The following is a 12,456-nucleotide window of genomic DNA, read 5'->3' on the forward strand; positions in this document are numbered from 1 at the left end:
CCATCAAGTATGAGTGGCAATTATTTGATACCCCATATGGGTTCCAGTATGGGGTGGTATGTGATAACTAGGGATGTGCAGTCAGTGGCTTTTTTTTCCCTAAATTGAAGCAGGTGCTCTCAGGGAATTAGGGTTGCCCTGTTCCATGGTGTGATCTACTTCTCTGATAAAGAAGTTTGGTGAGGGTGATTTTAAGTGTGTCAACATGTATATCCTGGATATTCTCCTCAGAGCATATTCTGTGGTATCTGAGTGCCTGGCTGTAGATGATTGATTTCTTGGCATATCTGGATTGGTTGCTGGATCTGCGAGAGGGTTCTGTTGAAGCCGATAGTGGTGCTCAGGAAGTTGATGCTGGTGCGGGTTTGATTGCGGAGTTTGATGGACGGGTGGTGGTAGTTCAAGTTGTGGTGGAAATCTGAGGGAGTTTAGGTCATCTGTCCAGCAGATGAAAATATCATCAATGTATCTCAGGCTTGTCACTGGTTTTGTGGAGCATGGTCCAGAAATTCTTCCTCAAGATGGCCTATGAAGAGGTTGGCATATTGGGGAACCGTCCTAGTACCCATGGCTGTTTGCATGGTTTGGACAAATTGTTTTTTGTTGAAGATAACGTTGTTATGGGTGAGGATGAAATGGATGAGTCTGGCAATGTGTTTGGGGTGGATATCTGAGTGTTGTCCATTTTCTTCTAGATATTTGAGGCAAACAGTGATGTCGTCATCATGAGGGTCGTTGGTGTATAGGGAAGTGATGTCCGTTGGCCAATATGATGTTCTGAGAGAGCTTGTTGGTGTTGTGGTGTTTGTGGAAGAAGTAGGTTATGTCCTGGAGAAAGCGGGCCCTTTGTGTGGTGAGTGGTTTGAGGATGGTTTCTATGAGTCCTGATATTTCCTGAGTAAGAGCGCCATGGCCAGATATGTTGGGTCTGCCTGGGTTCCCTTGTTTGTGTTTCTTGGGAGGCATGTATAAGATCCCTGGCATGTGTTCATGGGGGATGAGGTGATAGTGTTTCTCTTGGAGTTGTCTGGGGAAGGATTTGATGATATCCTTAAAATCCTATGTGAATTGTGGTGTGGGGTTGTCTTTGAGTTCTTTATGGGAAGTGGTGTCAGGGTCGTCAGTTGGCCTTGTTTATGTAGTTGTCATGGTTGAGGACTATGATGTTATCCCCTTTGTCTGCTGGCTTGGTCACTATTTGGTGGTTGGATTTCAGGGGCTGTATAGCTTGTCTTCTCAATAGAGGTTGGTCCAATAAAACTTCACCAAAGGAAGTTGATCTAATGAGATATTACCTCCCCAAGCTGGTTTCTTTCATATCCTGGGACCAATACAGCTACAACAACACAAGCAAAAATGGAAGTCCAGTGCTCCCTCTGCTCAGCCTATTGCACTAGCAAAAGTGGCCAGTGTTGGAGAAATGCAGATTTCTTTGAATATGCAGGAGGGAGTTAAGGAAATGAAAATGTAATTCTCATCTTTCTGTAGGATTCAGGTAGACTGAATAGCCTCTGCACATTCACACTTATGGGATGCACAGGCCTGGGCTGGAACATCCTGCTAGTGTGAATATGCAGAGTCCATTTTGAAGAACTTGGGTTACAAGTAAGTAACCTTAATTTACCAGCATCTGTTAATCCCTACTTGCTGCCTCTCCTATGCTAGAAGGGATTGTTGAGGAGGAAAGAGAAATGTTATGTCTGAGAGAACTTGCCTCATCCCCTCTGTTCTTCATGTGAAGGTGCAAGAGGCGAATTCCAGGTTTGACCAAGATGCATTACAGGAGATGGAACTGGCTCCAATCCAGAGGAAGATCGAAGCGCGGTCCGCAGAAGATTCCTTCACTGGCTTTGTGCGCACCTTGTACTTCGCAGACACCTTTTTGAGAGACAGTGAGTAGAAGGAGCTCGCCGCCGCCACGCTCTGCACTATGTTCGTCTAGATTATAGAGCCAGCACTCCCTTCGTGTACTCCCTGTAGCACTGAAACTATTCAGTCTAGAGCCAAAGTAAATGAGTGAGAGCAGAGCTGTTCTGTATGATCACTACCAGCTGCTGATTGATCCATGACTAAACAGGTTCACCTTCTTGGGGGAGAATTTGAAGTATGTGGTTTTCAAATAGGATGAAGCTTCTTTGGCCTTAAACACCATTCATAGTCTCTTCACCTCTGGCTGCCAAAAGTCAATCCCCTGACGAGGAGAGGATGTGGTTCCTCTTAATCCTGTTGGGGATGCATCAGATACCAAACTGATACTACATTTGAATTTCCCTCTCATCACGTATGTGCTTGGGTTAGTGTGAGCATATACATTTGCATACAGACAGTAGAACCATTCCATCACGTTTGAAAGTTCCTGGAAAGATACCCTGCTCATGGGCTTTATCCCTGGTCCAGGTTCTCGCCACTGCCCCTCCTTGTGGGCAGGCACCAATGGAGGCACAGTCTATGCGTTCTGTTTGCGTGTTCCACCAGCGGAGAGAAGGATGGATGAGCCTGTCAAGGCAGAGCAGGGTGAGTATCACTCACTAGCGGGAACTTGTGAAACAGCCCTAATGGAATCAGAGGGGCTGCTGTTATGTCCTGCTAGAAAGCTGCAAAGCTGTTAGTTATAAATGGAGAGCAACATGACTTGGAAACATTATGGTTGGCCAGGAGGAGAGATCGGATTACGTTTTGACCAATAGTAGCTCGGAGTTCAGCTTTTGATTATACAGTAGAACCTCTGTTATGAACACCTTGGGAATGGAAATTGTTCGTAAGTCTGAACAAAACATTATGGTGGTTCATTCAAAAGTTTACCACTGAACATTGACTTAATACAACTTTGAAACTTTACAATGCAGAAGAAAAATGCTGCTTTCCCTTTTATTTTAGTAGTTTACATGTAACACAGAACTGTGCTGTATTTGCTTTTTTTTTTTTATTTTGATCTCTGCTGCTGCCTGATTGTGTACTTCTGGTTCCAAATGAGGTGTGTGGTTGACCGGTCAGTTCGTAACTCTGAGGTTCTACTGTAAATGGGTTCTACTGTCCCCTGAACCTCTTTAGTTTTCATTCCCATTAAGCTGCTGGTGAAGGCACTGCCCCTATACTCAGCCACTGAACTCTGCCAACAAGACATTTTCTCGCCCCCACCCCTCACTTTCTAGTTTATCATTCTGATGGGGGGCCCGTTATATCCTTTCGCTCCACCATTAATAGTACATGTGTATCGGTTAAAATGAGCCAGTTCTATCCAACACGGCAACAGTGGGAATCTGCTGTCTTGCTCATTTAAAACTCGTTTGACCTTGTGCACTTAGTTAGGAGGCAAAGACCCTACTTTATAGGCCAGAGTCATCCATGGACTTTGCCTAAAATTATCTCTAAAAGGTGACTCTTTGGAACTTCCATACGCTAAATGTGACTGTTTTGAAAACGACTTTATCACCATTGTGTGCTTTTGCCTGTGGTGCTAATCCAGGAGGTGTTAGTTTGGAGCAAAAGTACATTAGGTGACCAGCATCATTTAATTATTCCTGCTTCAAATACCACTTGCTTGGATGGGTGCGTATCAGTAGTAGTCTCAGACAACATATTGATGGGTGCTTTGGGGAAACCTACAATAACAGCCTAATCCATTTATACATTTCTTAAACCCTTGTCAGCTGGAATTTGGAAACAATGTTTGAATTCAGTTTAAATGCCCATTCTAATTAAACTGGATTCTAAAGCTGTTTGATCACACAGTATGAAAGCAGTTGAATTATTAGACGCATATTGTAGCCTAGGATGGCTTTAACATGGCTGATCAAAATGCTTTAGAAAGTACTCTTGGTAAAGTGTCATTTCTAGAATCATGGCTTTAGGGCAAGCAGTTAACTAACATTTCTACAGATACTGGTGCTGGTGCATAAGCAAAGGAAGCAAACACAAAGAGCCATATAGGGGTCTCTTGTAAAAAAAAATAAAAATAAAAAAATAAACAATTTGCTAGTTGGAAGACTCAGATTGGGTGTAGAAATGCAGCATTGTCTCATTTCAAGAGGACGTGTGAGAGTTCTAACACTATGCTTGTCACATCCTCTCGGCTGGTATCATATCTGTCTGTTTTCTCACCCTTCTCCACGTCTTGTCTGTCTAGCCAAGGAAATTCAGCTGATGCACAGGGCTCCTGTTGTGGGGATACTTGTCTTGGATGGGCATGGCACTCCCCTCCCAGAGCCGCTAGAAGTAGCACATGACCTTTCTAAAAGTCCTGATATGCAAGGCAGCCATCAACTTCTTGTGGTGTCTGAAGAGCAGTTTAAGGTAAATACAGTCCACATGCATCTCGTCTGATATAAATTCCCCCTTTTAAGGTATTGATCTGTACTCCTAGGGATGGATTACAGTAGCTCCTAGGAACTGCAGTCTAGGATCTGGCTCCCTTGTGCTTGGCACCATACAGACAAATGAAGACTGTCCCTGCCCCACAGAACATAGACTTGGTGTCAGGGCAGAACTGACGCATGAAATGGACAAGTGGAAGTGGGAGTTTAGTATAATGCAGATGGAGAATATAGGAATGTTTGTAGATTGATTTAAAACTCTTTGACAGCTGCAGTAATTGGCCATTGGGAGAAGCTTTAGATTCTGCAGATTATAGTTTAGGGGACATGACTCTTTACAAAGGACACTGAGAATTGGCAAGTGTTCAAAAATTGTTCTCACTGCTTTTGCCAAATAGCTACATAACCAGTAATTGACTGGTTTAAGGAAGGAGACTCTAGGAATAATTTATCGGGGATCTCCTTGTCGTTTTAATGTGGTAGAGTGGGCTGTTGGGTTAATCCCAACTTTTCCCTGTGGATATCCTTTGTGGCTGGAGGGGAAGGGGTTTGAGAGGACAAGAGAGAAATTGTAATGAGGGTCTGCGATTTGAAGCGTTACATTTTCTTCCAGTGATGTCAGTGGCAAAGTTCCCATTGACTTGAATGACAGCAGGAACAGGCCCTGAAGTTGAGACCATGGCTGGCTACACTTATGCCTGTTCAGTATCCCATGATATCCAGGCCTCATTTTAAGCAGGAAGGCAGATTCAGACCTTCATTTCTGTGCATGCTGTTGGGCAAAGGTTCCCTATGAATCCAGGCTTTGTTAAAGCAGGAGGGAGCAGCACCATTCCTGAGCTGGGGTTGTTGGCAGTGTACAGCGTGGAGGTGTATTATGTGGCTTTGTTTCCTCCTGGCAGGTATTCACGCTGCCCAAGGTTAGCTCCAAACTGAAGTTCAAGCTGACCGCTCTGGAAGGCTGTAGGGTACGAAAGGTGACAGTCGCTAACTTTGGCAGCTGCAAGACTGATGATTATAGTGAAAATGACCTGGCCATCCTCACTAACCTGGGAGACATTCAGATCATCTCTCTGCCCTTCCTCAAGTTACAGATCCGCTACCCCTGTATCCGTAAGGAAGATGTGAGTGGCATTGCTTCCTGTGTCTTCACCAAATATGGCCAAGGTAATGGCACAAACAGCATAAGCTCCCCTAGATCACCTGCCTCTGCCATGTCTTCTGAACGCTTGTTTCACTGTTCTTTAAACTTCGCATTGGTTTTGCTTCCATAATGAGCATGTTGAATTCTCTTTGTAGCCATTCAGATCCAAAGACATCAGGGGCTAACTCACCTCACTGTAGAGGGTGGTGTCCGTTGTGTTCCATATTTCTTCTCAGGCCTCAAAATAAGACATCTCTGTATTTTGGCATCTTCCTGGGCTGCTGGATAGCTCTTCCTGAGTCACTGGTGCACAACGCTGTCACTTCAAACTGGCATCTGGGGAGGAGCTCCTCCCAAGCCACTCACTTTCCCCTTCCACATCTCCAAAAGGAAGGGAACTAACCCATAGTATAACTATGGAAAGAGAGGGTGCTGCTCAGACTCTTGTCCTGGGGGTTGTAGCTGAAAACTCTCAAACTGCAGGGTCTCGGACACGTGTCGCACAGCTTTAAAAAGAGAACAAAGCAATCTTCAGTTGTTCAATTACTGGGTTGACCCCTTAATGAGGCAGGTGCAATACTCTTCTCCAAAGCCCAAGTGCATTGGTTTGGAGGAAGTAGAAACAAGATGCCCTTTCTGTGGAGAGTAGAATATATTTAGCTCTCATTTCCCTTTGGACTGTGATTCTGGATTCTGGCTCCTGAGCTTGCATTCTTTTGTGAACGAAACGCCCTTTACGTTTTCCCCTCTAGGTTTTTATCTGATCTCACCATCAGAGTTTGAGAGGTTCTCCCTGTCTACCAAATGGTTGGTTGAGCCCCGATGTGTTGTGGATACACCAGAAATTACAGGCAACAACTACTTGCATAACAAAGCTGGCATGGAGAAGGCTACAAGAAAATCCAGGTAGGACAAGCTAAAACGCTGTCTGTAGGAGCACCTTACCTCTCATTAGCTTTTCCATTATGGCTTGTGTTTGAAGGGTGTTCTACTTCCAAATCTAGTCTCCCTGGTTCAGGGGTGAAAGTAACTTAAAGGATTTACCAGTGTGCTGGAGTCCTGAGTGGGGGTGTGGCCTCAACCGGAAGAGGCGGGGTCTTTAAAGATTTAAAGGCCTCGGGGCTGCAGCTCGGAGCACCCCTGGAGCTCCCAGCTGCAGAGGCGGCTGGGAGCCCCAGGGCTCAGGGGCGATTTAAAGGGCCCAGGGCTCCTGCTGCTGCAGGGAGCCCTGGACCGTTTAAATTGTCAGCCTGGGGAAGCTGGTCCGGTCCGGCACGGCATTCTGGACCGTACCGGCTTACTTTCACCTCTGCCCAGGTTTGATCTAGACAGGACGATGCTACTGTGAGTTCTATATGTTCTTGTCTGCCCTCCTCCCCCTCCAAGCTCACTGTGATATATTATCTGGTGAAGCCAGAGAACCTTTTCTTTCCAAAAAGGACTGGACAGGGCTTCCTTTGGAGACTGTTAATATCACTCCAAACTGATTGCCATGATGTAGAGCCCTGTGTGGGACTGTTCTTCAATCCTGCTCCTGCTATTAATGCAACGGGTCCTGTGGGACTAGGAGGATTCCAGTCCTGCTGCATGAGGCAATGTAACTTTCTCCCTGGTCTTTTCCCTACCAGCTGTCTTACATTTCCCACTGCCAACTTACTAAGAGTGACATCTTTTGAGGGCATTGCATGCAACTTCCCACCTCTCCACCCATTTGCACTTTGTCATATTACTTGTTTGCAGTCTATTATATGGCAGACTGGACTGTTGCTTTGTAGCTTGAACCCTGATGTTCTTCCTTGTGGAAGCAGATCTTCCCTAGAGGTGGTGTGTTTTGGTGCAGGTCCCCTGTGGGGGAGGAGGGGTGTTGAAGAAAAATTGAGGAATTTTGGCCACTGGGGAACTTCCCTATCACCCACCATCCTAATGCTTCTCTCAGCTGCTTGCTCAGGATACCTCTCTGCATTCGCATGCATCCTCTGATTGACCCAGAGGAATCTGTCCTTGTCTGATCTGCCAGGTATGTACAAGAATCTACTTGCCCCTCTAATACATGTGTTTTGTTTTGTTTTTTTACCTTCTTCCCCAGGGAATCAGGCAGAAGCTCTGGTGACCCCGGAGAAGATGATGGTAAGCAGGCAACAAACTTATGTATTTAACTTTGTGACATGTATAAACATTTTTTAAGCCTTTGCGGTTGGTGGTCATATTTTCTTCAAAGAAAAGGAGTGAGGAGCTGTAGTGTTGGGAAGAGGGGAGATCGTTCTCTTTGTGAGAAGTAGTCATCTCAGACTAAGGCTACAGGGGCAGAACCTTCTGGTGACCTGGACGTGACAGGTTCAGGTTCTACAACAGGCTGATCTTGGATTGTTTTTAGAAAGGGAAGCCCAGTCGTGCTAGGAAGAAGGGATTGTGGGTGTGAGTGTGGAGTCTTTTACCATTTAATGAGCACTTTGCTGTGATGCCGTCTCTAGAACGAGCCAAACTGGGCTTAAGTATCCACCTCTTTTATATTTGTGACGTTTCCCATAGTGCCTATCCCTGTAGTGTTCTAAGTGCATAGAACATGAAAAGTAGCTGGACGTCAACTTGTTTTCTGTCTTTCAGAGAGGAAGTCTGGGAGGTTGATGGAACATGCCTTACTCAATGATGAAAGTGAGTGAGAGACAACTGGAGCTGCTGGAGGGGCAGCTGCACTGGTTGGTGAGGGGAAGGGGGGTGATAGGTAGCCTTCTCTGGTGGAGGCATGGACTGTTCATCCTCCTGGTTACAGTAGACTGTTGCAACTCCAGAAAGTACATAATGCCAGAACAGAATTATTTATTTGCATTACTGTAGCCCCTAGGAGCACCAGTCATGAACCAGGACCCCATTGGGCTAGGTGCTGGGCAAACACAACAGAAAGATAGTCCCTCTCCCTAAAGATCCGTACCAGCTTTATTTCATGGATTGGTGAGGATGGGAGTGCCCTAAGGAAGGGAGATGAGAAAGCTCCGCATAGCTGCCTACCTGCTTCGATCGTTACCTAGCCTTAATATACACAAGGAACATCACTTTCCAGCAGTACCCAAGAACGAAGGGCCGGCTGGAACTGGCTGTGTTCCTGGACTGCTAGCATGTTGGTGCTGGCAGCACTTCCTCTGGAGACACTGCTTCACTGCTGTGCGCCAGCCCCTTAGCCAGAGTTTTATAGTTCTGTCAGAGACTAGTACTGCAGAAGAGGCAGTGATATTTAAAGGTCTGACAGTCATGGAGGAGGCAGGAAGGCAGGTTTTAAAGGCCATTCTGAAATGAGGTGCAGCAGAAGTAGCATGTGCAATCAAGCTCTTAATGTCACTGTAAATGTTTACTGATTCAAGCAGAGGACCTTGCCCATCTGCTCCCACTTCTCACTGCTCTTTAACGGTTTGCTTTCCAGAAGTTCTGAAGGAGATCCAAAGTACACTGGAGGGGGAGAGAAGGTGAGTACCCTGTGACCAGCCTTCCCTTCTCCCTGGTGGGCTGGTAAAGGTGGGGAAAACGGGGAGACTATCCAGCACAATGCAGATATTGTTGCAGTGAAGCACTAGCAACTGATCAAATGTGTGTGTAGAAAACTGGTCCAAAGAGAAACTTTTTCTACACAAGAACCAATTCCCTTGAGTTTTTATGAATAATCCTTTGTCTCTTTCTCTTGGCAAAACAGAAGCGATCACATTTCCATATCCCAAAGGAGCAGGACTCTGAGTACTCGCATACAGGTTCAAATCAACCCACATTAATCTATGGGCAGGCCACATGGGCTTAGTTGGCTGAAGATGGGACTTGGGACAGGAACTCTAGGGATCTAATCCTGGCTCTGCACTGACTGTAACTTGGACATGTATCTTTCTGCTCCAATTCCCTATCTCTACACATAGGCAATAAGTTACCTCATGGGTGCTGGGCTTTAACTCCTGTCCACAGAACACTTTGAGCTGTTCAGGTGAAGGGCTACAGAAGTGCAGATGAATGACTGATGTTACAATTGATGCAAAATACTTTAGTGCTTGGTGGGATGGGAAACCCAGGGTTTCCAAGGATCTGCGGAGAGGATGAGTGACTGCCTGACACACCTGCATGTATCTATCCAGATAGGGTGATTGCATTGCACTGATGGACTTTGCTCCCTTGTCATTGCAGGAGCTATGGAGAGAGAAATTCAAGAAGAATTCACGTAGGACATGGACTAAGTAATGGAGGAGGTAAGTGAAGCCCAGGGTATTTCTAGGCTCTGGTGCAGCAACATGAGGCAAGAAGTGAAGGGTCGGCATTCCTAACAATCTGGTGTTTTATGTTTACATGGCACTCCGGAGTGCGGTGCTCTTCAGCAGTAGCTCTCAACCAGGAGTACATGTACCCCAGGGGGTACACAGAGCTCTTACAGGGGGTACATCAACTCCTCTAGATATTGGCCTAGTTTTATAACCAGTACATAAAAAGCACTAGCAAAGTCAGTACAAACTAAAATTTCATACAGACACTGACTTGTTTATACTACTCTGTATACTATACACTGAAATGTAAGTCCACGATTTATATTCCAGTTGATTTATTTTATAATTATATGGTAGCAATGAGAAAGTCAGCAATTTTTCAATAGTATTGTGCAGTGACACTTGTAAATTTGTCTGATTTTTTGTAAGCAAATAAAGTGAGGTGAAACTTGAGGTACACGTGACAAATCAGACTCCTGGAAGGGAACAGTTGTTTGGAAAGGTTGAGAGTCACTGCTCTACAGATCACCTCATCTGACTGGATGGGAGCCTACTGGCTGCCTGATATGTCTCAGTGTTTGAGCAGCCTGGGTGCCACCTGAACAAACAAGTGCTGCCCCAGTCCTGGATGGAGTGACACAAGCGCCTCCTAAAACCCGTCTGGCATTTTAAGCTGTTGAAATTTGCTGTGGGTTCCTTTGGGGAGAGCTGCTGGCAGAGAAGGGCTCTGGGAGCATTGGGGCATGTAGAACTCCTTTGTATGCCACTCCCCTCCCTCTTCCTATCCTCTTCACCTCTTTGTAACAAACCATGAGCAGGCTAAGCTATGGCAGGCCTACACTATAGCATAGCTGCTTGTGCTGCATTCAGCACGGCCGGGGGAAAAAACACCTTACAGGGTATGTACGTCTAGCCTGAGGGATAAACCAACTTGTCTGAAGTGGATGTGCAGGCTGCCTGTCTTCTCTAAGGGAGTGTCTGGCAGCCAGGGCATAAGGCCTGTTACTGGGGTTTCCATAGGGATGTGAGTTGATCTTGTGAGCATTGATGTGAACCCCAGACCAAAGATCAGACTGGGATGAGCTCCACAAACTTTATACCCAATATGTTCCTGAATTGGGAGGGGGTTGGAGGTGTGGAGGAGTTATCTGTCCAGAATGATCCTAATATGGTGCTGCATATTCTTTCCCTAAGCAGAATGATCAGACCTCAGCAAAGCCGCTGTGACATCCTGGCATTGGATTGAGTGCCATAACACTACTGACTGGGAAAGCAGTCCCATGGAGAGGAGGCCTCTACTTCTCCCTGTACAGCAGGAGAGAGAGCTGTGACTCACTCGTGTGTCTGCGTCCCACTCCCCCTCGTGCCTCACCAGAAACCACCTTCTCCTCCTCGAGTCTTGCACGGAGGCCAGAAGCAGACTGCCTGCTCTGAAGCACCACAAGCCTCTGTGTACGTCTTTGTAACTATTTTTAATGTTTGCACAATTATCTCTTTTCTACTGGGCTGGGTTTTAAATTATAAATGTTACTGCCCTGGGTGCAGAGTTTTAATAAACACACTGTTACCTCTGAGTAGTTTAAGATTATTTTTTGTACAATTTTTTAAATTGTAAGGGTGTTTGTTTTAATGGAAACCTATTTTTAAAATGTACTTTTTTTTTAAGAAAACAAAACAAATGAAATAATATATCTGTCGTTTTAGATCCCTGTGGCTGCTGTAACTGGTATTGGAATGAGGCATTCCAGTTAGGGTTTGTTTGACGGTACTGTTAACTGGTTTTACGGATTTGGGTAGAATCTATTTTTGTAGCTGTTCAGATTAGAGGAAATTTAATCGAACTTGATTTGTGTCTCAACACTACGTTGCTCTTTTTGAAATAAATGAAAACCCTCAATTACCTTTGTTGTCATGGTCTGCTCCAGTATCTGTCACTTCCGCAAAAGCAGGGACTCATTCCTCTGCATGATAGAAGCAGTGCAGCTTCAGGCGTCGGGACTCTCACCAGCATCTGCTGAGAAACTGACATGAAAAGCCAGTGTTGCTAAAGAACCAATTCTAATCAGTGCATGTGTCCGATCAGCGGGAGGAGCTGTTAGCCTTCACCGTCACACTTGCCTCCTTTATCTACAGATTGCAGGGGCTTATGAATCCACCCCTAGAAATCTGATCTAGAAGCACTTCTAACACTATCCCATGGTAATTCATAGCATAATTAGAAAATCCTGGGGACCATCCTGTGCTAGTACTAAAAACTAGCTTGGGCACGGGGCGGGGGGGAGGGCGAGGGAAGAGGCTGTACAGTACATCGAACCAGCTGTGAGCCTTACGGAAAAGCTTTGAGTAGGAGAAACCCTTTTGTGAGAAATCTTTCCCTTCCTCTCCATCCCAAATCATGTGTTATCAAGCTAAAATTGATCTCCTGTTTTCATTACTAGTCTGTTAATCTCTTCCCCACTCCATTTCTGTTGGAGGGTGGGTGTTAGTAAGGAAGAGGTGAATGTGTTGATCTGCTGTTCCAAATCTACTCAAAAGACCTATGAAGGAGAAGCTGGACTTGTTTAGACTTCCTGGTACTGGGAGCTGCACAGCACCTGTGTTTGAAGCAGTAACTCAGCTTTTTCAAGTGTTTGTTCTTGTCCACTCGTGTTAGGGGTGTGTGCCTGCCACATGCACCAGTGCCGGAAGTTTTTCCTTCAGTGGTATCCATAGAGGACCAGCTCTGGCACCCTCTGGAGTGGCGTGTGTATGCCACAGTATAAGCGGC

At 45.6% G+C, this 12,456-nt stretch overlaps 1 protein-coding gene across 3 annotated transcripts in view; it reads left to right on the forward strand.

Annotated features, from left to right (window-relative positions):
• LLGL2 (LLGL scribble cell polarity complex component 2) overlaps nucleotides 1-11,589 on the forward strand; it is a 66,478-nt gene extending 54,889 nt beyond the window's left edge. Inside the window, exons 17-27 of one of the 3 annotated variants that reach the window (XR_007352471.2) lie at nucleotides 1,742-1,892; nucleotides 2,398-2,514; nucleotides 4,127-4,293; nucleotides 5,216-5,480; nucleotides 6,210-6,363; nucleotides 7,544-7,584; nucleotides 8,062-8,109; nucleotides 8,873-8,915; nucleotides 9,616-9,677; nucleotides 10,884-11,141; nucleotides 11,394-11,589. Coding sequence is in view for 2 of the 3 variants with exons in the window: in XM_048818048.2 (XP_048674005.2) it covers nucleotides 1,742-1,892; nucleotides 2,398-2,514; nucleotides 4,127-4,293; nucleotides 5,216-5,480; nucleotides 6,210-6,363; nucleotides 7,544-7,584; nucleotides 8,062-8,109; nucleotides 8,873-8,915; nucleotides 9,616-9,677; nucleotides 10,884-10,891 (1,056 nt within the window). In the remaining variant the exon portion in view is untranslated. Of the gene's footprint in view, nucleotides 1-1,741; nucleotides 1,893-2,397; nucleotides 2,515-4,126; nucleotides 4,294-5,215; nucleotides 5,481-6,209; nucleotides 6,364-7,543; nucleotides 7,585-8,061; nucleotides 8,110-8,872; nucleotides 8,916-9,615; nucleotides 9,678-10,883 lie in introns of all 3 variants that reach the window. The other 2 variants (XM_048818048.2, XM_048818049.2) reach the window with 2 other exon arrangements.
• Nucleotides 11,590-12,456: the final 867 nt, after the last annotated feature.

This window comes from Caretta caretta, chromosome 14 (genome assembly GCF_965140235.1).
Source record: "Caretta caretta isolate rCarCar2 chromosome 14, rCarCar1.hap1, whole genome shotgun sequence".
Lineage (NCBI taxonomy): Eukaryota > Metazoa > Chordata > Testudines > Cheloniidae > Caretta > Caretta caretta.